The following is a 27,535-nucleotide window of genomic DNA, read 5'->3' on the forward strand; positions in this document are numbered from 1 at the left end:
TAGAATCCACCTTTTATTCATTAATAATGGAGGAATTTCAAAATATTAGTAGTTAATAATAATACATTTAAACCTTATCTAAGTAGACGTTATAAATAAATGGTACTGTGTTTAAAAAAATGGTTGGCATTCACCGAATAATCTTAATTTTACTTCTTAGTTAATGTTTGTTGTTTTGCGGTGTGTAGTTAATTATATAAATCTAACTTTACAATGCCCGTTGATGATAATTATTGCAATAGCCTTCAGTACGGATATATTAATCAAGTGGGTCGATTCAACCAAAGGATAAGCTGTCATGAACATGCATAATAGAGAATGTTGTCTCAGCTCCAACATGTAGTGTCTTTATCAGTACAGGAGCAACTGTCAGCTGATAAGGTGGATTAATGACGTCAATGGGAACGTGTCAGCTATCCTCTATTGTTTGGAAGATTCATAAATAAATGGTAAAATCTTTATTAATAGACAGTTTATGTAGTATAATGTACAGTCAGCGTTTATTCTTTTGCGATGTGAAAATATGTTATATAAATAAATTGAATTAATTTAAAATTCTAATAAATTACGAGTATAAATGTTTAAGTGCCTTTGTGTGTTTGTTTGCCTTTCTCACGTAAAATATTCATCTGATTGTACTGAAACTTAACGTGGATCTTTTATTCTCAATTTCACAAAACTGACACTCATTGCTATTGATCCATATCTCTGATAATATTATGGTTTCAGGAAATTTATTCATATTTTTTAATTCTATCAAAAAAGTTCAAAGTTTTATTTTAAGCTAAGAATATTTTGATGTATTATTTCAAAATTATTAGTTAAACTACATGATTGAGTCTGAACTACCATCTTTTAAGTTAGAAATATAAAAATAAAATTTTAAAGTACTGATTACAAGAACATTAATTTAAGTCTAATAAAACCAAGATTTTTCAAAACAATGACATTGTTAATTGTATGATTTATTTTTCCTTTAAAAAAAGGAGTTTAGGACTACAATAAATATTACTGAAAAAACAATCATTAAACTTCACTGACTTAAATTTACTAATTTTTTAAACTTTTACAACTTACTAAAGTCATCTTGGCATGTTACATGTCCCACTGGCTGTCCATAATCTCGTCTCAAAAATATCTTGGCATTTCGGATCCATAAATACTTAAAGTTCTTCGTCTTCTTTGCCTCCCGGGCCATGAAAAAAAGTCTTTTCTTGCCGGTGACAGTGACTCGTTTATATAAATTTGGCTGTCCATGGTAATGTAGATGTGCCGTGTAGAGAAATTCCTCTACACGTATGAATATAGGTCTATGCGTATTTCGAAAACCCCTCTAGGCTACTTCCCACTGGTTTTTAAAGTTGCTCAAAATCCCATCTTGGTCTCTGAATTTGTGAGATATTAATTAAAATAGTCTGTAAAATGAAATCAACAGTTATGTGCAACAATATTGCTTATAACAGAACGGTTTAGTAAATAATTAAACATAAATTATTTAACCACTATTTTCATTTTGTTTACATGTATATCGTGAAAGCATAGAGTAAGCTTGAGTAACAACATTTCTTATTTCGATTATATACATGTTACTACAAATCTAAAGCCTTATAAAGCCCATCTTAGTTGAATTATAACAGAAATAGCCTTCTCAGATATGTATATGTATATATTTTTTCTTGATCGGGAAAATCAACTATTGAACAAAAGATACCTAGACCCGAACAAATTAAAATGACTATAAGTATACATTTTTGACAGATTTACTTTTTTGTTCTCTTTGAAGCCTCAGCTTCAGCGATACAGGCTTCGATGTAAACTGGTTTGTTTTGAAAGTGCACTCGCTGTTTCATGTCTATACATTATTGGCCCTCCCTGGGATTTGAACCCGGGATCTCTCAGTTAGACAGCCGAGACTATAACCATTAGTCTACGGAGGAGGATAAAGATTTACTTGATTGTGGCAACAAAGCAAACTAAATAGTGGCTTCGGTAATATAATACACTGAAAACAATCAGAAGTGCTCGTACACATGCAACACATCTATAACAAGTTTATTCTATCATAAAATGTCAATTAGCGATTCTAAAAACCGTGACGTTTTGCTACTAGCTTATTTTCTAAAATCATATCTTGACGTTGGCCAGAATTGAAATGTATGGCTCTAACCAGAACTTATAAAAGTATTTAAAAAATTATATTTCCTCTCCTAAGATAACTCCTATGACTACATAAACTATAGAGGTTGTACAGCAGAAGGTCTGATGATCCGTGACACCTCTTGTACAGTGAATTAGAGGCTCTGACGAGGGTCCAAGTGGCTGGCAGTAGATTACTCCTGTGAGTACACAAACTATTGTGGTTTTCCTGTAGAAGATCTGATGATCCGTGACACCTCTTGTCCAGTGAAGTAGAGGCGCTGACGAGGGTCCAAGTGGCTGGCAGTAGATTATTCCTGTGACTACACAAATTATTGTGGTTTTCCAGTAGAAGATCTGATGATCCGTAACACCTTTTGTACAGTGAAGTAGAGACACTGACGAGGGTCCAAGTGGCTGGCAGTAGATTATTCCTGTGACTACACAAATTATTGTGGTTTTCCAGTACTAGATCTGATGATCCGTGACACCTCTTGTACAGTGAAGTAGAGGCACTGACGAGGGTCCAAGTGGCTGGCAGTAGATTATTCCTGTTACTACACAAATTATTGTGGTTTTCTAGTAGAAGATCTGATGATCCGTGACACCTCTTGTACAGTGAAGTAGAGACACTGACGAGGGTCCAAGTGGCTGGCAGTAGATTACTCCTGTGAATATACAAATTATTGTGGTTTTCAAGTAGAAGATCTGATGATCCGTGACACCTCTTGCACAGTGAAGTAGAGACACTGACGAGGGTCCAAGTGCGTGACAGTAGATTACTCTTGTGATTTATGTTGTATACTAACCTGTGGGTTGTTTCCATCCCACGTTTGTTGTAATAATGTCTGACGTCAGAGTTGTTTATACTGTACGTCACATATGCTACTCGGTTTCTGTTCATCCCAATTAAATGCATCACGATTAGTACTGGAAATTGACTTTAGACATGACATATATTACGTCGACTTAAGAAGTTTGAATTGGACCACGATGTGTGTTTAGATCTCATTTAGTTTATAATACGTTACAAGAAAAAAGTCCTTAGTCATCAAATCTTTTCAAATAGTATCTTTTCAAGTCCAATAATATAAAAAGTATGTAATTTGAAATCCTAATAATCATCCTTCCAGCTATTTATTTATATATAACTGAAAGAGAGAATTATGTAATATTATATACTACTTCAACGTGTTAGAATTTTGGTCACGTGTATTTTGTTACACTATTTTATTTGTATTATGTACAATCATTTGTGTAGTAAGTATTTAAAATAGTTTGTTACCAATTTTTGAAGTTTAATTAAATGTATTACGACCATGATGTATAATTCATTGAATATAATACGAAGTCACAACTCCTACCGCTCGATGAGGTACAAACGTCCATGGGGCTGCTTCAAAGATCTCTAAAAAGGCATAGCCAGCTAAGGGTTCCAAGGGGTTCGAACCCCCCAAATTTTAAGTTTTTTCAATTATGTTTTTAGTAAACGAATATTATTATTTACTTAGTAGTACCAATATTTTACTGTTGAGATATATTTATATATATCTCAACAGCGTATATATATATATATATATATATATATATATATATATATATATATACGCTCGGTAAACTATGGGAAACTAAGTTGTCTGGTCCTCCCTCCAAATTATTTCCTGGCTACGTTCTTCTCTAATCAAGATTAATCAAATAATCGAAATTTGCATCTGTAGCTTAAATAATATGTGACACGTAATTCCTGCTGTGAATAAGCAAGCAAGAATAGATGTCACTGCTACTAATCTAGAAGCAGAGTACCAATTTGTAGCGATTAAGCGCGCAACCTGGTTTTATTTATTTATTGTATAAGGTTAACACCATTTTTACATTACATGATAAATTTACAGCTTGGATTTAGATGGCTAACAATACAGGCATCTAATTCAATGTATAGTTCTAATATATAATACACAGACAACCTGCAGTTATAATATCCGTAGCTGCAAACATTACAACAGGCACTAATATTCATGTTTATATCAGGTTACCTCCGCCCTTATTACTATTAAATACATAAGATACACTCTTATACACAAAACCCAAATTAATCAACAGACCATGCAATTGATTTAAATAAATAATTAAAAAGACGTACAACTTGTGCTAAATCATTACAAGTATTAAGAAACCTTATTATTATATTATAAATATATATATAGAAATGGTTCTAAACAACAGGAAAGTTCAAAATATGTCTACACTCTACATATTCCAGAATAAACAGATCACCATTCAAAAATAAAACTTGGAGAGTTCTTTTTTAAAAGTTACCTCAGACATAGTAAAGAAATCAATGTGATCTGGTAAGCTATTTCCCAGGCGGTGAAGACGTGGCACTGAGCTGTGGTAAGAATACAGAGTCTGACATTATTTCCTCTCAAACATATGATTTGTTCTGGCCAATCTTGAGCAGCGAAAATCTATTCTCCCAAGTAGATCAGGGGAATCCACTGAAGATGTAATAATCTTTCGGAGAAGAAGTAAATCATTGATCTTCCGCCTGGTGCTCAGAGATTGAAGACCAAACTGATGGCTGATGTCATCCAAAGGAACCTCCGCATAATGAAAGCCAAGTTTCATTCCTAGAACTCGAAGAAACTTCCTCTGTATGCTCTCAATGGAATGAATATGGCCTATCTGATATGGCGACCACACTGGTGAACAATATTCTAATATGGGGCGAACTAATTGTACATAGAGTGTTCTAAGCGCTACAGGGGAAAACCCATCCCTGGATACCCTAATAATAAATCGAAGAGCTGAATTTGCCCTACGGCTAATAAAGTCAATGTGACTTTTAGGATTAAGTGAAGATGTCATAGTCACACCAAGATCCTTAATCATAGAACATCTGCTGAGTGGTTCCTCTCCAAGAAAGTACTCGAAGGTCTCCTCATTCATCCGTCGGGAGAAAGTAAGTACTGAGCACTTTGATACATTAACCTCCATTTTATTTCTAGAACACCACAATAGTACACCATTCCAGTCAGCCTGTAGATCTCTGCAATCAGACTTCGAAGTGATCTACTTGTATATTTTGGCATCATCTGCAAAGAGCAATATCTTGGAGTGTTTAATGACAGAAACCATATCATTAACATAAATGGCAAAAAGCAAAGGCCCAAGGAGGGAACCCTGAGGGACTCCAGAAAGCACAAGCAAAGCTGTGAATTTCAAACCTCTGTATCTAACCACCTGATGACGATCACTCAAATAACTTCGAAACCATCGTAGCATGGGACCAACAACGCCCAAAATACTAAGCTTGGTTAGCAGATGCCAAGCTTAGTAGTTAGTAGTTAGTGGATTGGTTTTATTGAATCCATATTGGGAATTCGTCTAAGAAAGAAATGGAAGGAAATGGAAATGGTCAGATGCACTAATTTTAGTGGAGGTCAAAATGGGAGAGTCACGAAAGGGTTTATAATAATGTAATATAACAGTTTGAAATGATGCAAATCATATTTCTCTATGCTTGACAGTCTAAAAACCGACCGTCAGATAAAGTCAAATATAACATGCTTGAAAGTGAATACTTTAACAGCATTTATATACTTCATTGACGCTGATTTAAAAATGTTTACGCGTCTGACGTATGGTTCCCAAGTGATTAATCCTTTTATTAAGTTCACTTTAATAAAGTCGATTGTTTGTGATAATCCATCCATTATGTAAAATAATCAGTTCTCACATACCGTTCTATCCAGACCTCTATAAAGCTGTTTGATCTTATAACGAGCTGTAATGAGTTTTATTACTGATACTTAGTTACACTTATAACACTTAAAAGCAAAGAGCACTTTTAAACCAAACATTAAGAATGAACTAAAAAGAAACAATTTATTACCTTAATAGTAAAACAAATATACTGTTGGACTAATGAAGATGCATTATTAAACTAGAAGGTTCTTAATACTAGAAGGTTGTACATTTTCATTTTCAAAAACAAAAAGAGATAACTTTGTTAACAATAAATTAAACTATAGAAAAGTATCCATATGTACAGTATTTGGTATTTTTACTAAGTTTCATGTAAATAAACCTCAAGGTAAGCTCATGACACCAACGTTATATAGAATAACACATACAAGTAATGAACCGTGTACAGTCAGGATATCACACAAGTTGTGAGCAGTGTACAGTCAGGATATCACACAAGTTGTGGGCAGTGTACAGTCAGGATGTATCACAAGTTGTGAGCAGTGTACAGTCAGGATATCACACAAGTTGTGAGCAGTGTACAGTCAGGATGTATCACAAGTTGTGAGCAGTGTACAGTCAGGATATCACACAAGTTGTGAGCAGTGTACAGTCAGGATATCACACAAGTTGTGAGCAGTGTACAGTCAGGATGTATCACAAGTTGTGAGCAGTGTACAGTCAGGATATCACACAAGTTGTGGGCAGTGTACAGTCAGGATGTATCACAAGTTGTGAGCAGTGTACAGTCAGGATATCACACAAGTTGTGAGCAGTGTACAGTCAGGATGTATCACAAGTTGTGAGCAGTGTACAGTCAGGATATCACACAAGTTGTGGGCAGTGTACAGTCAGGATGTATCACAAGTTGTGAGCAGTGTACAGTCAGGATATCACACAAGTTGTGAGCAGTGTACAGTCAGGATATCACACAAGTTGTGAGCAGTGTACAGTCAGGATGTATCACAAGTTGTGAGCAGTGTACAGTCAGGATATCACACAAGTTGTGGGCAGTGTACAGTCAGGATATCACACAAGTTGTGAGCAGTGTACAGTCAGGATGTATCACAAGGGAGATAATGTAATCTAGAAACTTGTTTTGACTCTAAATGAGCTTAGAATACGTGACAGTAATTGAAAGTAAGTTTTGACGTTTTAGAGCAACTTAAATTAGTTTCACAGGATAGTTATTATTATTAAAGGCCTGGGGAAAATAGCACAAAACTTTAGTACAAACAGTGTTTTTCTTTAATTTTAAACGTTTTTGGTAATTCGACTGTCAAAAGAATTGAAAAGTTGAAAAACAGCACTTGAATTTATAAGGTATAGCCTACTTACCTATCATCTTTGTTCATTTTCATGATCTGAGCTGGCATCCATTAAGTTGAGCTTCATATTATTATTCAAATAATAAAATTCTACACACACAAACTCACTATAGAATGACGTACGAATTAGGGATAGTTAGGATACACGTCTTAATATCACATATTTGAACCTAAAATTGTGTATTGAGCATGTTTACAATCGTATCATTCTGCTGTTTTCTCGTTGCCATCATGGTTACCAACCTGGCCAATGTAAACATTGGCTCAGGCTTTTTTTTTATCTCTTTTAAGAGTCAGCTTCTGCTATGTAGGCTGCGATGTTCACTGGTTTATTATTATTTTTCAAAGTACACTGTTTCGGGTCTATACATGATTGGACCCGGGATTTGAACCCATGATCTCTCGGTTAGAAAGCCGAGACTATAACCATTAGTCTACGGAGGAGGACAATTGGCTCAGTCAAACCCACCACCAAACCAACCATTATTGAACTCAGTGCTCCTCATATAGAAATGAACTGTTAATCAGTCATAATTTCAAGTCTGTAGATCAGATATTTTTTCACTTATTTTTCAATATATTTTTCGGAGAGACAGATAAACAAAATTGAATTTTTCCAGCTCCACCTGCGATAGCCTTTGCTAACGCTAAGCCAATAATGCGATTATAATATGCGAGCTTCAGAGTTAATTAATTAATTAAAAGTAAAAGTTAACAAATTAAATCAACGGTAAAATGTGACTAATTAAACCAGTGGTGACAAAACTTAGAGATGGTTACTATAAAATCCATACTAAAATTACTATAAAACCATAGTGACAGATAAATACAGTATTATTCTTACAGAAAGAATGTAGTAGTATGGTAGCAGTTATGTTCTTATGAATATAACTGATAACATAAAACATGCCAATATAATAGCTACTCGTATTGGCAGATAACGAGTGAAAATTCGGCATTAACGTGTAAAGAATTGAAATCGGAAATAGTTTCCTGAAAAACATACGCTAACATAGCAATGAAATAGTGAGGTAATAATAGACAAATGACAACTTTAATAACAGCACCTAACTCTTCTAAAAGTTATAGTGGCATGTTACCAATAATTTAAAAACTACAGGAGTTTCTTATGTCTCAGCATAGCTATTGTAGACAGGAAAAAACGGGATACGAGCTCTGCTCACACAGCCCATCTAGTTTGTTGCTAGCTATAAATGGGGGAAGTAAATTCCTTCACCCGCTTTGACTAGCTGTGACAGACTTAGCCTCCTGTATATATACCTTGAGCAGTCGTAGTCTACTACGGAGTAAGACTGCTGGTGTGGGTGGAGCTTCCTTACAGTTAAAGGCTGTTGCTAGCTAAACATGGGGGAGTAACTACCTCTACCCGCTTTGACCAGCTGTGACAGACTTAGCCTCCTGTATATATACCATGAACAGTCGTAGTCTACTACGAAGTAAGACTGCTGGTGTGGGTGGAGCTTCCTTAGAGTTAAAGGCTGTTGCTATCTAAACATGGGGAGTAACTTCCCCTACCCGCTTTGACTGGCTGTGACAGACTTAGCCTCCTGTATATATACCATGAACAGTCGTAGTCTACTACGAAGTAAGACTGCTGGTGTGGGTGGAGCTTCCTTAGAGTTAAAGGCTGTTGCTATCTAAACATGGGGAGTAACTTCCCCTACCCGCTTTGACCGGCTGTGACAGACTTAGCCTCCTGTATATATATCATGAACAGTCGTAGTCTACTACGGAGTAAGACTGCTGGTGTGGGTGGAGCTTCCTTAGAGTTAAAGGCTGTTGCTATCTAAACATGGGGAGTAACTTCCCCTACCCGCTTTGACTAGCTGTGACAGACTTAGCCTCCTGTATATATATCATGAACAGTCGTAGTCTACTACGGAGTAAGACTGCTGGTGTGGGTGTAGCTTCCTTAGAGTTAAAAACTGTTGCTAGCTAAACATGGGGGAGTAACTAGCTCTACCCGCTTTGACCAGCTGTGACAGACTTAGCCTCCTCTTCTCTCAGGGTGACATGACTGGGATATAGTACCCGCTATCCCTAAAGTGACCAGACCTCCCACTTTTGACGGGACAGTCCCGACTTAGCGAGTCACGTCCCGGCACCCCCACGATACCCGTAGGGACAGACAAATGTCCCGCTGCAGTATTTTGTTTCAAATTGTAGTATGTCAATTAATTGATCCGTGACTAAGATAATTTGAAAATAATTATGGAATAAGAATAATCTCTTAACTAAAAGGAAATAAGATATGTAAAACGAATTGTATAGAGGAAAGAAAGATATGCGTCAGTGAAGTCAGTTCCATAGTTTGAAGCGTGAGCGTTACTTCGTGAATGTTCGTGAACTGTCGGTCATTATCGGACTCGGCACTTTCCGCTGAACTTGGGTATGTTTAGTCTGTACGTGGTGTTGCTGCGCGGGTTGATTTGAGTTTAGTTCTTTTGTTGTCGTTTTATATATACAAGTGATATTGAGTTTACGATATTAATATTATGCCAATGGTATTGCTTGCGTTAAAATGTCTAAACGGAGCTGTAAGTTCAACAGTGATTTGGAGAAAGAGTTTAAATCTTTAGGAAAACGATAAGTGTGTGATGTGAGATTTTTAATGCCGACTTCAGTTTGTCTCACGGGCAAGATCAGGTGCAAACAAACACACTAATAGAGATAGTGTTTCAAAAACACTATTCTAGGAAACAACGAAGTTTAATTAGCAGCATCCGAAGGGTCCCTCGCCTTTCATATAGTGAACCACAATCAAATATTTCGCTCAAGCCATTATACTTCAAAGTTAATTCAAAATATGTTTGATCAAAAATGTTCTTGTTGGTGTTCAAAGTCCGAGGCAACAATAGTTAATGTGTTGGCCCCGCATGTCATGGATGAACTGAAAGTACACCTTGAGGAAGCAAAATAAATTGTATCGGTTTATATTAAGACTTCAAATCACAAAGCCGAAACTCTTTCCTATTTTGGTGCGTTATTTTGATTTAGTTAAGAAAGCTCAAGTCTGCTTCTAGAAATATGATTAGTTCAGGGTGAGACTTCAGACTTAATTTATGACTATTTATTGGATGTCATTAAAGTCAATAAACTGACAGTTACATTATTCAGGTTTTGTTCTGACAACACCAACACCAACTTTGGCGGTGCATCTCGAAGAAGACAAAGTAATTTCTTTTCTAAAGTGAAACAAGCTATCAATTATGACGTTATTGGAAGTGGTCGTGCGGTGCACGTAATTAACAATGCCATTTAAACAGCTGCAGATGGACTTCCACTATTGATGTTGAAACAATAATTATGAACTTGTACTTGCATTTTTACATTTACACAATGCGTCTAAAGATTTTAAAGAGCTTTTTATGCAGCTAGTGTTGAGCACTAGAAATTGTTCGGTTACAGCGAAACCAAGTGGTTAGCGTTGATGCCTGAAGCTATTTGAGCCCTTAAAATCATATTTTATGGCTAATGATAAATGTTCGAAACTACTCAGAGATTATTTTAAACCTTACAGACGAGCTGCACACAGCCAAGCAGTCATCTCCCATCAAACTGTTTTACAAATCGAGGGCCAACACATAAATTCCGTTGAAGTAGCCGACGTTCTCTCTGATTTGACAAAACTATATGAAGAAAACTTCTTTCTTGTCACATTCTTACAAGCAGCAGTAAAAACACTTTGAAGCCAAGCCAAGTTTTGTGAGTGCTGCAATTGGATTTGATGATACCAGGGTAAAGTACCTCAAGCAATGGTCAGGCTTGAGAAAATTTCGAGGAGCTTGAGGAACTTGGTTGGCTCTGTCTGAAGAAAGTTCCAGTTTGGGAAAATGCAATTTCAGGTAAAAATGCTTCACCCCTGTACTATTTTTAATGTTGTAAAACAAATTTAACAGAGCGATAAGTTGCTGATCTTAAGCTATTAAGCTGATAAGGTAAATTGGAAATTATAATAGGGCTTTTTTACAGGGTCGAGTTGTTTATGAACAAATTTATCAACAGAAGTTCTATTTCCATTGATAACAATGTGCTCTTTGACGAGTTCAACTGCTTAAAAAAGTATTTGAATGAAGAAAAACTCATCTAGTGGCGAGAGCTTAAGATTTCTGGAATGCAAAAAAATCACAGTTGAATGGTGAATGAATGAAATGTATGTTGTTGCTGAAATGTAACGTAAATTTAGGCTGTGCAGTTTTAAGATAACATAACATAACATTCTAAGTTAGTACAATCTATTTACCCCTCTGAGAAGTATCAGTATTTTTGTAGACCTCACACACATCACTTGTTTTTTTATTTAACTTCTATGTGAATATAACTAAAAACTCTGCTTTACAATATAGGGAGTTTTCGGACCAAAACTCAATATAATTTTATTTAACTTTCTATATGAAACCTAGAGTAGTGGCTACGAAATACTACGACTACACAGAAACTGTTCTTATAGTACAGCAAAGTAATAAACAGCAAATATCAATGGATGTATGAGGCGGCATGGGATATCCCAAAGGCTATTTTCATAGAGCTAACAATTAGACAAGAAAAGAAAGTAAGTATAAACAGCTGTAAAATTAATCTCAAAAACAGCAAAAAGTTTAAAGTTTACTTTCAGTTTTAAAAACCTTCCGGCGTCCCGCTTTGACATTTCAAAATTATGGTCACCTTAGCTATCCTTCCACATTAAATGTTCATTATAGCGGTAGTGACCTATCCTTACCAATCCTGAAATTACATTAATTCAGAAGCAAACGAAAAGGTCCTATTAGGATTAAGTTTAATGAGAGATTGCCTTCTCCTTGTCCTAAATGAACAATTAGTCTTATTTCTATGTTATTTTTCCGCTCTTACACACACAATTCTTTTTTTACTTTATTCATTTACTTGCTATGGAACATTTTGGTTCCAAAAAGTGTTGTTCAGGTAAACTCGTCACAATAAATATAAAATATTATTACCTTGTATAACAAAGTATATTAAATTTGTAGGTTCTAGGCCTACCTCAATCCAGTCCAATAAACCGTCAGGACATGGAAACCGATAAACTGAAATTAATTTATTCCCTTAATAGTACAAAACAAATTTCTTTGATTATTAACATATCACATTCCTGCCTTTTTTATTTTAAAACAATCCTTAAGATCGCTTGACGCAATACTGGTAAGAGGAATAAATAAACACGACAGCATTCCTGGTATTAATGTTGTTTTAATATCCTTTAGTTTTGAAATTATCATACTTTAATTTTAAAGAAAGCTATAACCAACTTGTATTATAAAAACTTTACTGGTTCTAAACATTTTTCACAAATAGAATATGTTGTAGAATTGCAGATTTTTGTAATCCAATCATATTTGTTTTGATATGGCGAGATCAAGCGGACTTCAACTGCAACACAGTTAATGTTGCCTCGAACCTGAGGCTCGCCATTCCTCCAAATGGCGATATTAAACGGTTCCCAGGTCGAGGCCCACACAAAACTGCCGCTGTTAATGCTCATCCCCGCAGTCCAATATGTGAAGGGCCCAGTGAGCAAAGGATGCCAGTTGTCTAGGTGGGATCAGTAAGTTGCACGATCATTTGATATAAAATGTGCATAATTTCCAAATGAATATAAATAAGAGCAAAAACCTTAAGCGTATATATGTAAATACTTAAAGAGTGTATACTGTGATACTTAAATTTGGTATACTACTACTACTACTACTACTACTACTACTACTACTACTACTACTACTACTACTACTACTACTACTACACACACACACACACACACACACACACACACACACACACACACACACACACACACACACACACACACACACACACACACACACACACACACACACACACACACACACTCATCTCTCTATCCATTTCAAAAACTGTTGTTTTAAAAAGTTAAAAGCTTATATGCTGGGAATATACAGTATAGAGATTATCGGAGAAAATTAGAAGAGTAGGTAGAAAGTACAACATTAGAACCGTGTTTAAAATACACAACACTCTTAGACAAAGTCTCGTAAAAACAAAACCAAAAAATGGCACACAGGATTCCAAAAACTGTGTTTACAGTATAAAATGCAGTTGCAATAGGGAATACATAGGCGAGACAAAAAGACCACTATACGTAAGGATAAAAGAGCACAAAGAAAACACGAGAAAGAGTCTAACAGAAAAGTCAAAAAATGCACACCATTGTTGGTCCGAGGACCATCATATGAATTGGGATGAAGCCAACATAATACATCGGGAACCACATTTCTTCAAAAGGAAATTAATTGAGGCAACATACATTAAATTGGCAGACCAACCAATCAGTCAACCATCAGTCGAGATTAGGCCGCTTTGGTTGCCAATTCTAAAAAATGAACTAAAGAGAAAACCAAAAGTATCAAACGGATAAGATATTTGTAATAAACCAATGCGTAGTCACAATATGGTTTTAAGAAGTTCATCTCGCATGAACCAATAATAACGAAAGGGCCCATTCCTGTCCCCCTTCCTTTTTATTTCCGCCATCTCGTTTTAGTCTGCCGTCACGATTATCATTGGCTAGTCCCTTTGATTAGTCGTAGGTGGTTAGTAGACGAATGAAGACGCATTGTGACCTGTATTCCGTAGTTCAGTTTTAATGATTAGTGTTTTGTATAGTTTTTTATTAAGTGCATGTTTATAGAGTTAGTGAAGTTGACAAACAACATGTAGGCTGTGATTCCTGACTTAGGCGTGCCACAACGCTTTGGTAAGATTTGCTTATTTTTAACCTAGTTTGTTATATTATGTATTAGGTTAGTTCTTTATCTGAAGAAGAGATCAGATTGCAGATCTGGAAACGTAGTGTTGCTGATTTATTGTTTCACTGAACGATGGCAAATGTCCGGAAAAATCCTGTTTCCTTGGGAATATATCTTGAACATTTTAATTTAGGCACCCAAAAGATCCTTTTAAGTACATTCGTGCTTAAAGGATACTTGTAAAGGACATTTTATTTCCATTACAATATTACAATATCGTGAAAAGACTTTTTACTTGTTTAAATATTGATATTATTGCTACTATTGCAACAAGTGTAATTTATTATGATTCAATTAAAATGTTCTGGATGGTATAATCAATTCTAAATAAAATCCAAATCTGGTTTTGGATATGAATGTAAAACGAAGTTCTAAAATTTGTCATAGCTGTTCACAAAATTCTAGTGTTTTTTTATTAACACACTCATTGTCCAAACATATTGAAATATGGTGGTTAATTCTAAATTTATGTGAATCTAGAGAGTATGAGTTGAGTTATGTTTCCTTTTTTTTATTAAAAAAAACTAAACATTGCACAAATAAATGTGAAAGGACGTCTACTAGAGCGTTTTAACGTAACAACTACGATTTATTAAGATGCATTCTCAGGGTTTAATTTTGAATTTTAGAAAATTTTAAAATTATCTTTATAAAATCTTTGTACTTTGAAAAAACTGACTTGTGGTATCAGATAAAAGCTTAGTGGCTTATTTTGTTTCGTGTATCTCACCAGAGGTCAGTTCACTAATTAAATGGACATACCAAGGCGATAAGTCGGTAAGCGTTTATTGTACATCGCGTTAGGGATATCCATGCAGTATTACATGCAACTGTGTATTCTATTATTTTTAATCGGTTATTTTTTGGCCGGAAAATTTTCTCAAATGTATACTGTAGAGAGATCCACATAACCCACAAAATCTCTTTGCATAATTTTTAATTTATTTATCTGCACTTATGTTTCTAGTTTAAATATTAATTAATTATATTTGTTAGTGAAAAATAATTAATAATATAACCAAATACTTATACGACCACTTGCATTGTAAAAGTTTTCTGGTTTCAAATAAAATAAATTTAATTTAATTGAAATATTGACTAAAAAGTTAAATTTCGTATAAAATTCAAATAAAGTTGTTTCAAAATTAATTCAAACTAAAATCTCTATTATAAGCGAAGCCAGATAAAACTAAACTAAAGCCTTGCTGAAAATGACTTTGTACCACATGTGTCACTTCCTATTACTGTTGGTACAGATTCAAAGTTAAAACTGTAACTAAACTATATCCCACCCAAAAATAATTACTAAAAACTTAATATCTTGATGTATTAAATTTATACCTGACTGTTCTAATTAAATATTTTTGGTTCGGTGCCTAGCAACGATCATATGTTATTGATTTTTTTAGTTGACAGTTTTGTTTCTTTACTTTAAATACTTTAGTCAGTCCAGTATTGTGCTTAATATAACATAAGATTTGTTTACCTGTGTATGTATTTTTATTTTATTTTCAATAGGAATTAACACAACACTTTCCTATACTAGTAACCTATACTAATATTAAAATTTAAAACTTTACTTGGAAATTTCTTGCTAAAACTTGTACTCTATTGCCTACTTACTTTACTTAGTTTTTTCATAAGCCTCTTAATTCCCTTAGTATCTAAATGATACAATAATCCCTGTAAAAGAGAGCTAACATTAGTTAACAACAAATTTCCCACAAGAAGATCGTAATTCGACTACACAGTTTATACTTACACAAAATCCCACGTAGATTGTGTAAGGAAACAGAAAAACCGGAAATACCACAAATCAAATCCGCTGAATACTAAAAAGAACACGCCGAGACGCGCGTGTGGGAGTTTTTATACAGTCTCCTTCCCTAACCAAAACTTCGTCATCACCGACACCCTTGGTTAGCCTCACAAAGCTAGCTAAAGAAATGAACAATTGTCAACAATTACAGTACATACGTTTTAATGCCATTCCTTCCTTCACCGATGTCCACTCTTCAATGTTGTTGATGGTGACCAGCTGTCTTCCAAACTTCTTGCACTCGGCCATGGCTTCATACCACGTAATCTTAACAAAATAAATTGAAATAACAAAAATTATATTAATTATTTATAAAACACAGATTATTAATAAGATAACAGTAGGCCACACCACGTGTCGTGCAACAGGATTCGCTTAGGTTGCATGCAAAATGTGATTTCATTCTCAGGATTTCCTGTGAACAGATAGATAGACGGACTCATAAAAGCAGAGTATAAAAAGAAAATAAATGTTGACATTCCCCGCCGACCAAAGAGAATTTTTCAACTTATTGAGTAATGGATTTCAATGACGCTCAGCCCAATCCTCTGGTTGGTCATGTAACATTATATATATCTCATACTTCTTTTTTATTGACATAGAGTTTTATTCAACATTTACAAAGTACACTAATAAAATCTTTCTTAATATATTATGAACAAAAATACATTCAATCTGCTGTTCAAGAAGTTAGGAGTCATAGCAGTGTTTAAGTAATATAAGTTCCCGAGAGGATATTATTACGCAAGATTGCACTTAAATAAAATCTCACGCAAAATTAACATTGATTTCCACTCTATCATGTATTTTTTATTTTTAAGCTTCACGTGTTGATATGCTAATGTTAAGATCTCCTAAGATTGTTTCCGGTTTGTTTAAAAAGTTTTTTATTGTACAATGTTCCCTTTATCATTATTGTGGCCCATAAGACCAATGAGAAAATATTCGCTAACGTTCAGCGAAATCGTATGAAGTGACATGCACCATCATCGAATTCGATGTTGCTTATATTATAGAAGTGCTTAGCAGTGCTTAATTTCTAAAATTTTAGGTGTGGGAACTCTTAAAGCGGGAAGCTCAGACCGGTGGGTATGGAATACACCCCAGGAAGGAGGGGGGCCCTCACCCAGGAAAACTTTTGAAAATTATAACTGTAAACCTTTGTTTTTAGGCCACCCAGACATAATAATGCATTCATTTTTATAAAATACCAAGTGATATTTTAATGCTGTTTATTTTCTTTAAGGTGCTTGATTAGAATGTAAGAAAATAAAAACATGAATTTAAATTATTGAGTTTACTCTCTACTCTACTCTACTCTACTCCATTAACACCTTGTTGCCTACTTTAAATTTCCCAGAAATATTTGGTTTGATTTCATTGACCATTTTGTTTGAAACAATGAAGCTCGCCAATATTAATTTTTTAATGAATGGTAAAATAAAAACAAATTGAGCCTTATTCACAGTTTTATTTATACACATTACAGTAGTAATAATAATACATATTAATATGTAAATGGATGTTTGTTAATATAACAGCTTTTTTACAAGTTTGCATATTTTACAAAAAAATTGCATACCTTATGGGTACAAAACAATATTAATACATTCAAAATAAACCAACTTCTTGGAAAGGAAAAGGAAGCGTTTAATTACACACAAAATAAATGACACACAGAGTGGAGTAACACGGTTTCATTTTTTAAAATTTAGTGTAGTTTTAAAAAGTTAAGGTTGATTATTTTATTTGCTTATTAGTTATTATAACAAATATGTACGGATTTGTAGTATAATATTGTAAGGCAATGCCAAGACTGTTGGTAAACTTAGTTTTAGTTGTTTGTTAATATTTTAAAGTGAAAACTACAAAAGAAACAAAACAACAATACACAAAACTAACTGTAAGTACAAAAAAGAACTCAGAAACTTGAGTTCAGAACACAACTATAAGTTAGGCATAGGCTAGTTATTTTAATGAAAACTTAATGTTCTGAAATTCTAAAAGATATTTAAAAAACAGATTTAGGAAAAAAGTTCCCACAATACAATGCTGTCTTCATGGTAAGTTTTCTGCCCTCGTTGTTTTGACTTGGTGTCAAGTGCAGAATGGTGTCCCTTCGCCAGCCAGGTTTTGACGTGTCGCTCGGGATTGTATCTAGCCACAGGAGGTCCTAGGAGCATGATCCGCAATAAATCGCAAACAGTGCTAATGTAGAGTGAAGATCTAAGAGGAGACATAATTAGATTCATTGCAGAAAACCCACGTTCACATTCAGCACTAGACACTGCAATACTATTTATGATGGAAATCAGTTTCTTAAACGACGGCGGTTGCTCTAGAATAGTAGGTTTCTCTCCACTTAACATAGGCTTCAGTCCCTGCTTAAAGTGTCTGAAGTCTCTAATTATATCCTGAGAGCTGCTAATCTTAAATCTATCGCAGATTCACTGGATCTCACATTCTCCGTAGGTGATGGATAAGTCTTTTGGCCAATACATGGGGTGGATCACTTTGATGTCATTCATGATTTTGGTGTAGTGTTCAGCCGCATTTGAAGATGATGATAGCAACCTTGAAGTCAAGTTGTTAGCGAGGCTCCGATAGAACTGTTTTTCTGGAATACTGGGTATCTTGGATCTTACACAAAGTTTAACATCTTGAAACATCAAATCGTCAATAGCAATTTTAGCTTCCACTGAACGTCTACCCATGTTTTCAACTCGGTTTTCAAACACTTTGATTAACAGTGTTACATCACTGTGGGCTTGGATAAGGTTGAGGCTTGATTTTTGAAGCTGTAAGGACAAATCCGATAACTCTTCTAGAGCATCGAACATCAATGCCAGGTTGTGTACAAAAGTTGTAGAAGATAATGTACTACAAAGCCCTTTGTAAGTTGAACGTTGCTTCGAGTCCCTTTGTTTGTCTTCAGATGCTTCAATGAAATGATTGTACAAAGCTTTAAAATCTGTCCAAACTGCTTTCACCGCCATTAAGCTGGAGGCTACCCAACGAGTATCTAAAACACGGCCGATTTTCAACATTTGCTCCTCTAGTCCTTTAGCAACTTCTGCCAACTCCCTGCTGTTTTTCGGTGAACAACTAAACATGTTTCTAATTTTATCCATGAATATCTTAAAATGATTGATTCCAGCTACTTCTTCTATGGAATCGTGCACGGCAAGCTCTAAACGATGGTTCAAACAATGCCAAATGAACAAGTTGGGGAACGTTTCAGTAAGCTGTATAGCAAGGCCAGATTTCTTGCCTAGTAGCATTGAAGCACCATCACAAGTTAGAGCAATCATATGGTCTTTCATGAATTCAAAGCTTAGACCTAATGCTTGTAACTGATTTAAAAGTTCTTGTAATATACCAGCTGATGTTGTGCTATTTAGCTCAAAAAGTGTTAAGAACACTGTCATAGGGTTTTGCATTCCCTTTAGAACAGTTCTGATATCAACCACCAAAGCATTTTTGTTTGAAACTGAAGTGGCTTCATCCAAAAGCAGGGAAAATTTATAGTCTGGCTTGATTAGGCCATTTATCAAGTCTGATTTCATTTCATCATAAATATGATGAATTATATTGGAGCAAGCAACATTTGAATGTAGGATTCGCCTCATATCTAAGCCATTCATTATTTGAAGATCAATTTCAGTTTCAAACTCAAAAAATGGCCTATTTAGTTTAGCTTGCTTATAAGCCGTGCGGAAAATGCGCTCAGTTACAATCTGCTGCTCTTTATGCATAGAAGCAACAGCTTTTTTCATTGTATCTTTCTTAGCTTCTATGAGTATTTTTTCAGCTAAAGAATGAGCTCGAGACCCACTGTGTAAAAATATCTTTTTCCTAAGAGAGGATTGCTGGTCTTTTTTATTGTTTCCATAAGCGGTAACAGTTCCTAAAACCCACTCTTCGCTAATCTTTAGGCCCTTCGTTTTCTCTGCACCTAGAGTACTCACACTACGGCAAACGTTGCAACCTAGTTCTCTGTTCACAATTAACCATGGATTTTTAGCTTTAAATTCAACAATTTGTTTTTCAGACCAACAAACTGGCTGTTCACCCCTATTAACAAAATCATTATTTTCATTACTAACCTTAGCTTCGTCTGCATCAGATCCCAAACCCACCAACCTGGATACTATTTTGACCGACGAGGAAGTCGAAGGGGAATGGTAATCGCAATTATCCTCATTGATCCCGATTGCGTCTTCTTTTTTATCTTGATCAACAATTGAAGTTGTAGTCAATGCTTCCGAACTGCAGTTCTCATTATTCGCATAACCTTTTTGTTTCTTAGGGTTAGGTTGAAAGAAATCAACAATTTTTCTGGTAGTCATAGTCAATTAGGAAACTATTTAGCTGCACCAGCACTAATAAGCATAAACACGAACACAATCAACGACCTGCACCTCAAAAACGAACTTAAGCGTGATGGGATGCGATGCAACTTGTAACTTAAACGCGAAACACACCAAGGTCAAGTCAACTAGTCAACACACTTGTGATCACTGGGGCGGTGGCGCGGTGAAGGAATGGAGGGGGAAAGGAAGGGGGTGGGGTGGGTATTGCTTTGTTATTGAGAGGCGCAGCCGCGCATGCGCGAACTAGGATGACTCGCCCGTCACCTTCCTCCTGCCTGATTCCGTGCAAGACTCATCACAGCACAGCTCACAACTGCTTGTAAGGGCGCTTACTATCTGCTTACGAGTCACTCGCAAACAAAGCATAGCATAATATTGATCCTACCTACAATTTTTTTTAACTAAAACTTGTACTCGTAGTTTTAAAAGCGTTCCCTTGCGTTCCGGCACTCTTGGGAGGTAAGGGAACGCCGTTCCCTTGCGTTCCCACTGAAATTAACCACTGGTGCTTAGTAAAACATTTCAAACCTATAGGCAGTTCGTTCGTAAAATGTCGTGCGGATATACAGACAGACAGAGAGCAATAACAATTTTCCATCCCCTGTACGGATAGGCATCCCTGACGCTCAGCCCATTATACATTAAATTTACCCATGTGTAAATTTAATGTATAATATGTAGTATTCCCAGATGTAGTATTCAATTGTAAACCTTAAAGGTATTTAAGACTTTGGATAACATATGCATAACTGGTAAAGTGGTGTAGCCTACATTGAATTGTGTTGTTGACATCCTTATCCTATATACACTGAGGTTAGTTGAATAATTTCAAATCTATATCTCATTTCATTCTTGAGATAACCTGTGGTCATAAATCTATTTTTAGACACACAATCGTACAGAATAGCAAGTGCATCCTCCCTCCTGGCAAATAAAGGAGTAAAAGAGAAATTGTGTTAGTCTCCTGAGTGAATGCCTTCTATAACGATCAGCCTATTCTAATCTCAACGATAAAATTCAATGGTTAGCACCCAACATGACGAAACTTCATATTTAAAATGAGTTTTCATGCAAAATTTCTGGTTTCAGGGTAATCTTTCTTAAGATACTTTGGCACGTGATATTTTACTTTTTATTACGTACAGTTTAACTGCACTGATTAACCAAAACAAGTTTCGGTGAGTAAATGAGGGTACTGAAAACACATGAGTGAGCTGAAATAAAATCTGATCACTAATTTATAACATTTACTTTTCACTCCATAATTTATCTTTTTACCTCTATGAATCCTCATATGATCTTACCCAGTTTATTGCATATGTATTTATCCAGCCATTTTCTCATTGCCATAACAGGAACCCATATGACCAATTAAAAATGTTCGCTAAAACCCATCCAAATCCCGTGGAGACAAATATGAATTTTTAATTAATTAAGAGTTTACTGTGTTAAAAAAAATGAATCAATCCTGCATGAAAGTTTTTTCTTGGTAACAGAAAAATACATATTCCATTATACATATATATATATATATATATATAAATAATACATATACATATTAATATTACATTATACTATAGTAATAATACTATTAATAATAATAATATTACATAATACATATACATATTCCATTAAATAGTATAATCATTACAGTATTATACATTCTAATGTTTTATCTTTTTGCTTGTTTTATTTTGAAATATTTCATTTTCAGATTATATTACGTGAGGATATATACTAGTATTTTGGTATAATAGTGTAAAATGTGTATTAATGTAAATGTGTTAGTTATGTTACCAGTATTGTATTGTAAGATAACCTGTGTGAGTATATAAAGATGATAAATAGTGTAGGGGGTACGTCGTTTGAACTTAAAATACAGTCCGAGTGCTGTCAGAAGTCAAAACATTTTCGGGTTCTCATAGAGATGAGGCATCTTTAGTGAAGATTCACTGAAGATGCCTCTCCAGAGCGAAACTAAAACACTTTGTATTTGATTATGCTCCAGTCGCGTAACGCTAACTTATTTTTATATACGTAAACTTGTTAGCCTACACATGTTATTTATTACCTTCTTATCAATGAAAAAATAGTTTTTCATGCATTCCTTAGGTTTCGCCACCTCAACTTGACGGGGCTGACACACCTCACACGGAGTACACGGTCTGCAGTGTTCAGCTCCTACATGTCCAGCTACTCGTCCGCTGTCTATATCTTTAACAAAAGCATTTGGAAATTTAATGTTCTATGTCTCAAGTGAGCGTGAGATTGATAAAGACTCCTGAAATTGGAAATCATGTTCGTCTGAATAGATAAAAAAGGCAATGACGACGAAACTGAAAATAGAATCTTTACATCCTTTCGACAGTCTGTGCCAGCGGCACATTCCAGACGCTGCAGTGAGAGGAAAGTGAACTGGAGCTAAACTCATCATTCACATAAGAGTTACTCAAAATAACTGCATATAATCCGTCCTCATTTAGTTATGTAGTACTCAACAACATTAAACAATGTGATGGTGTTTGAGATTTCAACTTTCGGTTTTAGCTACTAATGTTTACATTAATTTTTACTTATTTACATAATTAGAACAATACAGCTCTACAACGAAAAGCACTTAAATTACATTTTTACTCAGCTGCACTACTAACAAACTGTTACAAGTTTGCAAAAATAGATTCCTCTAAATATTGTCTACGCTTTACATGTTAGCAACTCTAATCTGTTACATAAAAAAAGTCCCAATCCGAAATCGCTAAATATCTTCGATATTAAAGACATAGCTTCAATTAAATAGTTGTTTAGGCTTTACAGTCCGCAACAGTATCCTCAAAAGTTTACGCTTTGTGATAAACAGAGCCAAAATAGTTTTGATTTTATTGTGGTACTGCGTTACCACAATTACTATAATATGTAGTATTGTACAAAATACAGTTTGTTATTTTTTTAAATAGCCACAAGTTTTTGTGGAGCAATGGAAAACAGAGTGCGTTACTTGATCGAACACAAAACTTGCACACTGCTGTCTGCCCCTGGAGCTATCTTCTGTAACTTAAACAAACTGCTGTTTAAAAATAAAATCAATGCAGTGATAAATTAAAAGGGGGAATTTTAAGATGTTATCTGACAGAAAATATTTCAATCATTTAAGATTATGATGGCTATACTATTTTTAAGTTCAATTGGAAAACACTCAAAATGTTTGAGCATTTAACTAAAATATAATGTAAGGGGAATATGGATATTAAAATATTTTTTGGAATAGTAGAACAAAACAGGTTTTATGAAATCTAAATGCACCCAGAGAATGATATAACTGGAATTTGTGAAAGTAAAATTGAATAAAATATATTAATAGAGGGAAATTTCATTGATTTACATTGAACAGTGGTAACACTGGCCTGTTTATCAGAATGAAGAAGATAGCCTCCCTATCGAAAGGCCTCACACAAAAATGAAAGTATTAAATATTAGTTTAATGAATTAATGTAAGTTAACAATAACCAATGTAAGCTCCATCTACAGCATATAAAGTTAGTATTTAAAAATATATAAATTCACGGAGATCGTGTTAGATGATTCCGTTGAGTTTCAATTTATTCATTGAACGTTTTGATGACGAAAATTATAAATTTGAATTGATGATAATTTTCCAGGTTTCTCTCAACGGATTAACTAACCAAAGGAACTATTAATTCTGTTGGACCATTAATCTGGAAAACTAAGTATCAAGAACTAAATTATTGCATTTGGTTCTAATTTTTTTAAATTAAAAACCTTATCTACTTATATACTGATATTGTTTAGTGAATGAAAGGGCACGATTAGAATAACCTCTAATAGTTTCTATTAAAAATTTAAGTATAATTTGTTTTTCAACATCCCATTGTTTTTCAATGAAGACGATTCCGAATTCATGTTGCAATGTTTATTAATAGTTTTCATACTAAAAATGACCAGTTATCTTTTTTCAAGTTCAGCGCCCTTGCTTCTAAGATACTTCTAAATAAAAGGCTAATTTTTTATGCGAAAGATAAACCAATATGGCATTACACTTATTTGTATGACTATTAGAATGACATGAAAGTCACAAAAAAATAAAATAAGTTTATTTTCCTTTACATTATGTGGAATGTTATTTGACGATCGCTATAACGTGTTTCTGCCACACTCTGTGTATGGAAACCTACAATTAGACAACCAAAGTCAAACACGAGATGTCGTGTTTTGTAAATAATATGTTAATTGTGGTCTTATTTTTAAATTTTATATTATGTTCATCGCTGAATGTCTAGCGCATGCACGCATTTGGACGTCGACCGATTATCGGTGGTAAAAAACACACAGTTAGTAATTTCTTGTCTTTAAATTTGTGTAGCTGTGTAGACAGTAAATTTATACTCTATACACATTCTGATTTATATCCCAATATGTTTTATTAGGGATGGCATGGTTTGAAGTTAAAAAAGATTTACATTTAAAATAGATATTGTTTTGGAAATATAAAAAGTCGTCCTATCGTATTTTCATTTAAACGATATGTATCCTGGGATACATACAAGTTATGTAGCAATAATGTTAGATATGAACCATTTTAGAATACATAATTCCAGTTACAAGGTGGAGGGTGTGCTATGTAGTTCTTAAAGTATACGCATTTTGCCTAGACTCTGTCATTCGTTTTAATACTGCCTCGTTTTCTTAAAATTCTGTTCTGCGATCGGTTGGTCACAAAAGGTTACATTTTCACCTATATTGTAGCTTTAATTGTAGAGCATATAATTAGAATAATAATAATGCTCTTAGATTGCTGTCAAAACTACAATTTTAAATATTATTAGTATTCGATATATTCGAGAGGGGAGGGCTCCCCGAGCTCAGATTTCAGCCGCTACACTATGCGTGAAGGTTCAAACGGAGTGTCAAGTCTTAGAACGATACAATTGAAGAAATGCCGCTACAGAAGGTAAAGAAAATAAAATCCACTCCAAGATTGCTACCCAGCTGAAGTACGAAGAAACATGTCTGTAAATTCCCCATAGTTGAGGAAGGTTTTTTTTTGTCAATGGGAGAAGAAGCTGAGAAATGGCACTTAGTCCAAAAAGGACTCTTTGTTTTGTTTTTAAATGATCTGATACGTTTGTACACTATATTGTTGAGTAACAGATACAATGTTACCAGAGGGATGGCATCCTGCGTAAGGACACCCCGTGTAGCCATCCTTGCAGAGACAGAACGGCTGATGATGTACCACTTCACATATCGTATTGTTTCCACATTTCCCCGGACAAGGATCTGAACATTTTTCTTCCAAACACCTCCTCGTCTGGGGGCAGTCGGAGTTAATCTTGCAACATTGTGTCTCTGTAAAGAAAATGTGTTTAAAATATTGTTTCGCCCTTAACTTTAAAACAATAACGTTAATTCTAATTAACTTACTTTACAATTATTGATTCAAACGTCGAAAATGAAAACCCTTAACGTTTAGCATCTATCAAACTGTATTTTCTACATTTTACATATTATTAGGGCTAATGAAAATTCCTGTTTATCTGTCCTCCATGTTTAACCGAAGCCGAAACCTCAAATTTGAGATAAATACCAATCCTTGTACAAGATCCTCCAAATGTACTTAGCCTATATAGTTGTATAACCAAAGTTACACAATCGTTATATTTATTACTCTGTGTATGTGAAAACTGCTCACTTTTGTGAAAGAATAAAAAAGTCAATTTTTGAACTAAACAATATCACACATCATATAGTAGTTATTGTTCTACTAACAACCGACCGTAATAGTTCAAATCATTGGATAAATATTAATTGATAGACATTCCATTAGGATTGAATCAGCCAAAAATGTAACCACTTCCGTGTTCGACCATTAATTCGACCAACTTATAAAACTATAATAATACTAATTACCGTTTCATATATAGTAATTTACTTTATAATATAGTAACTGCAAGTAGATAATCAATAAAGGCAGTTATTACATAAATTAAAACAATTTATTACATTAAATAAATTGAAAGGTTTTATAAATAATAATTTTATTGACAGCATCCCCAACACCTATCACAAGTATTATGTCAAGTATAAACCTTACATAATTTCATTTCATTTTACACATTGGCCATACATTTAGACAACACATTGAAAAAAATGAGCATCATAATAAAAACTATTGTTTATCATTAAATAATAAGAAATTGTTTACTACTTCATTTTTGCAATTTAACTACGAAAAATTAATGAGTGGTTTTATGTTATAACAATTGGTTGTTAGAGTTGTTTTCAAATATATTCAACGGGAAATGGAACTTATCAAACAACGTCTAATATATTGTCAAGAATAGTTTATTCCGGTTCACCATGCCACAGTACACACTTAGACAGGGTTATCTCATAGTATACAAGTAGAGTCACACTACCTTGTGATGTAGAGGTTGTTGCAGTGGTAGCAGAGCCGGCAGTGAATGCTACAAGTGTCGTGAGTACGAACACAAGACAGCGGAGGACAACATCCATGTTGACTGAGTACTAACTAGACATGGCCAGAGATAATATTATAGGCGCCTTATCAACGCCCTGCTGACCTGGGGTACAACGGTTCATTATTTTCCAATAGTTACTATTTAAGATGCTTACGTTGTTTAAGTTTTTTAAGTGTTATTTGCACGTGTTCATTACGCTTATTGCCCTTTCGCACTATATCACTGTGTTCCACTGTTGCAGTTGTTTTCCTTGTCGCCACTGTAAGCGACGTTCCACAATCCCATCCTTGTCGCCACTGTAAGCGACGTTCCACAATCCCATCCTCGTCGCCACTGTATGATATGCGGGTCGTCACTGTACACTATATGCGTCGGGATAGGTAATAAGACGTTACATTTTAGAGTACCATTGCTCTAAGACCGCTCATAAAGGAACGGACGGGACACGGAGGTTTACATCACGGTGTCTGGTGGTGGACTGCTGGCTAGCCAGATTGGACCGTTGGTTGTAGGGTAATGGCGTGATGTGACGTCACAGGAGAGAAGCCTATGATAATTCTTTATTCGTATCAGACTACATCGTATGATACATCGCCTGACAATACATACTGCCAACATAACTGGTGCAGATATTAAACATTGCTATGGGTACAATACCAACTTAGTATTTATCACACTAAATACACTACAAATACATGGATTTTCCGACTGCATCATTGATTGTTAATAATTTAATGATTAGCTGAAACAATTAATCGAAGAGTAATATTTAACTGTAAAGAAAACAAGATGAGTTTTGCTATGTGAATTCATTACT

At 34.7% G+C, this 27,535-nt stretch overlaps 1 protein-coding gene across 3 annotated transcripts; it reads right to left on the minus strand.

The window, feature by feature from the left end:
• LOC124367274 lies at window positions 1-27,307 on the minus strand. 3 transcript variants are annotated; one of them, XM_046823981.1, is made up of 5 exons: window positions 26,656-27,307; window positions 25,400-25,585; window positions 22,293-22,435; window positions 16,007-16,115; window positions 12,497-12,779 (listed from the first exon to the last, which is right to left on the minus strand). In XM_046823981.1, exons 1-5 carry the CDS (start codon window positions 26,750-26,752, stop codon window positions 12,502-12,504), a joined length of 813 nt encoding a protein of 270 aa, XP_046679937.1. In that variant the 5' UTR covers window positions 26,753-27,307; the 3' UTR covers window positions 12,497-12,501. The 3 variants fall into 3 exon arrangements, with proteins under 3 accessions (XP_046679939.1, XP_046679937.1, XP_046679938.1); XM_046823982.1 differs by having other exon boundaries at window positions 12,636-12,797; window positions 26,656-27,299; XM_046823983.1 differs by lacking the exons at window positions 12,497-12,779; window positions 16,007-16,115 and adding an exon at window positions 1-2,804 and having other exon boundaries at window positions 26,656-27,297.
• Between the last annotated feature and the right edge of the window lie 228 nt (window positions 27,308-27,535).

This window comes from Homalodisca vitripennis, chromosome 8, assembly GCF_021130785.1.
Source record: "Homalodisca vitripennis isolate AUS2020 chromosome 8, UT_GWSS_2.1, whole genome shotgun sequence".
NCBI classification, from domain to species: Eukaryota; Metazoa; Arthropoda; class Insecta; order Hemiptera; family Cicadellidae; genus Homalodisca; species Homalodisca vitripennis.

Coding starts and splice junctions, on each gene's coding strand:
- LOC124367274 (XM_046823981.1), bottom strand. CDS start 26,752: ATGGATGTTGTCCTCCGCTGTCTTGTGTTCGTACTCACGACACTTGTA. Junction 25,586..26,655: donor AACAACCTCTACATCACAAG/GTAGTGTGACTC, acceptor TTTTCTTTACAG/AGACACAATGTTGCAAGATT. Junction 16,116..22,292: donor ATTTTTTCATTGATAAGAAG/GTAATAAATAAC, acceptor TATTTTGTTAAG/ATTACGTGGTATGAAGCCAT.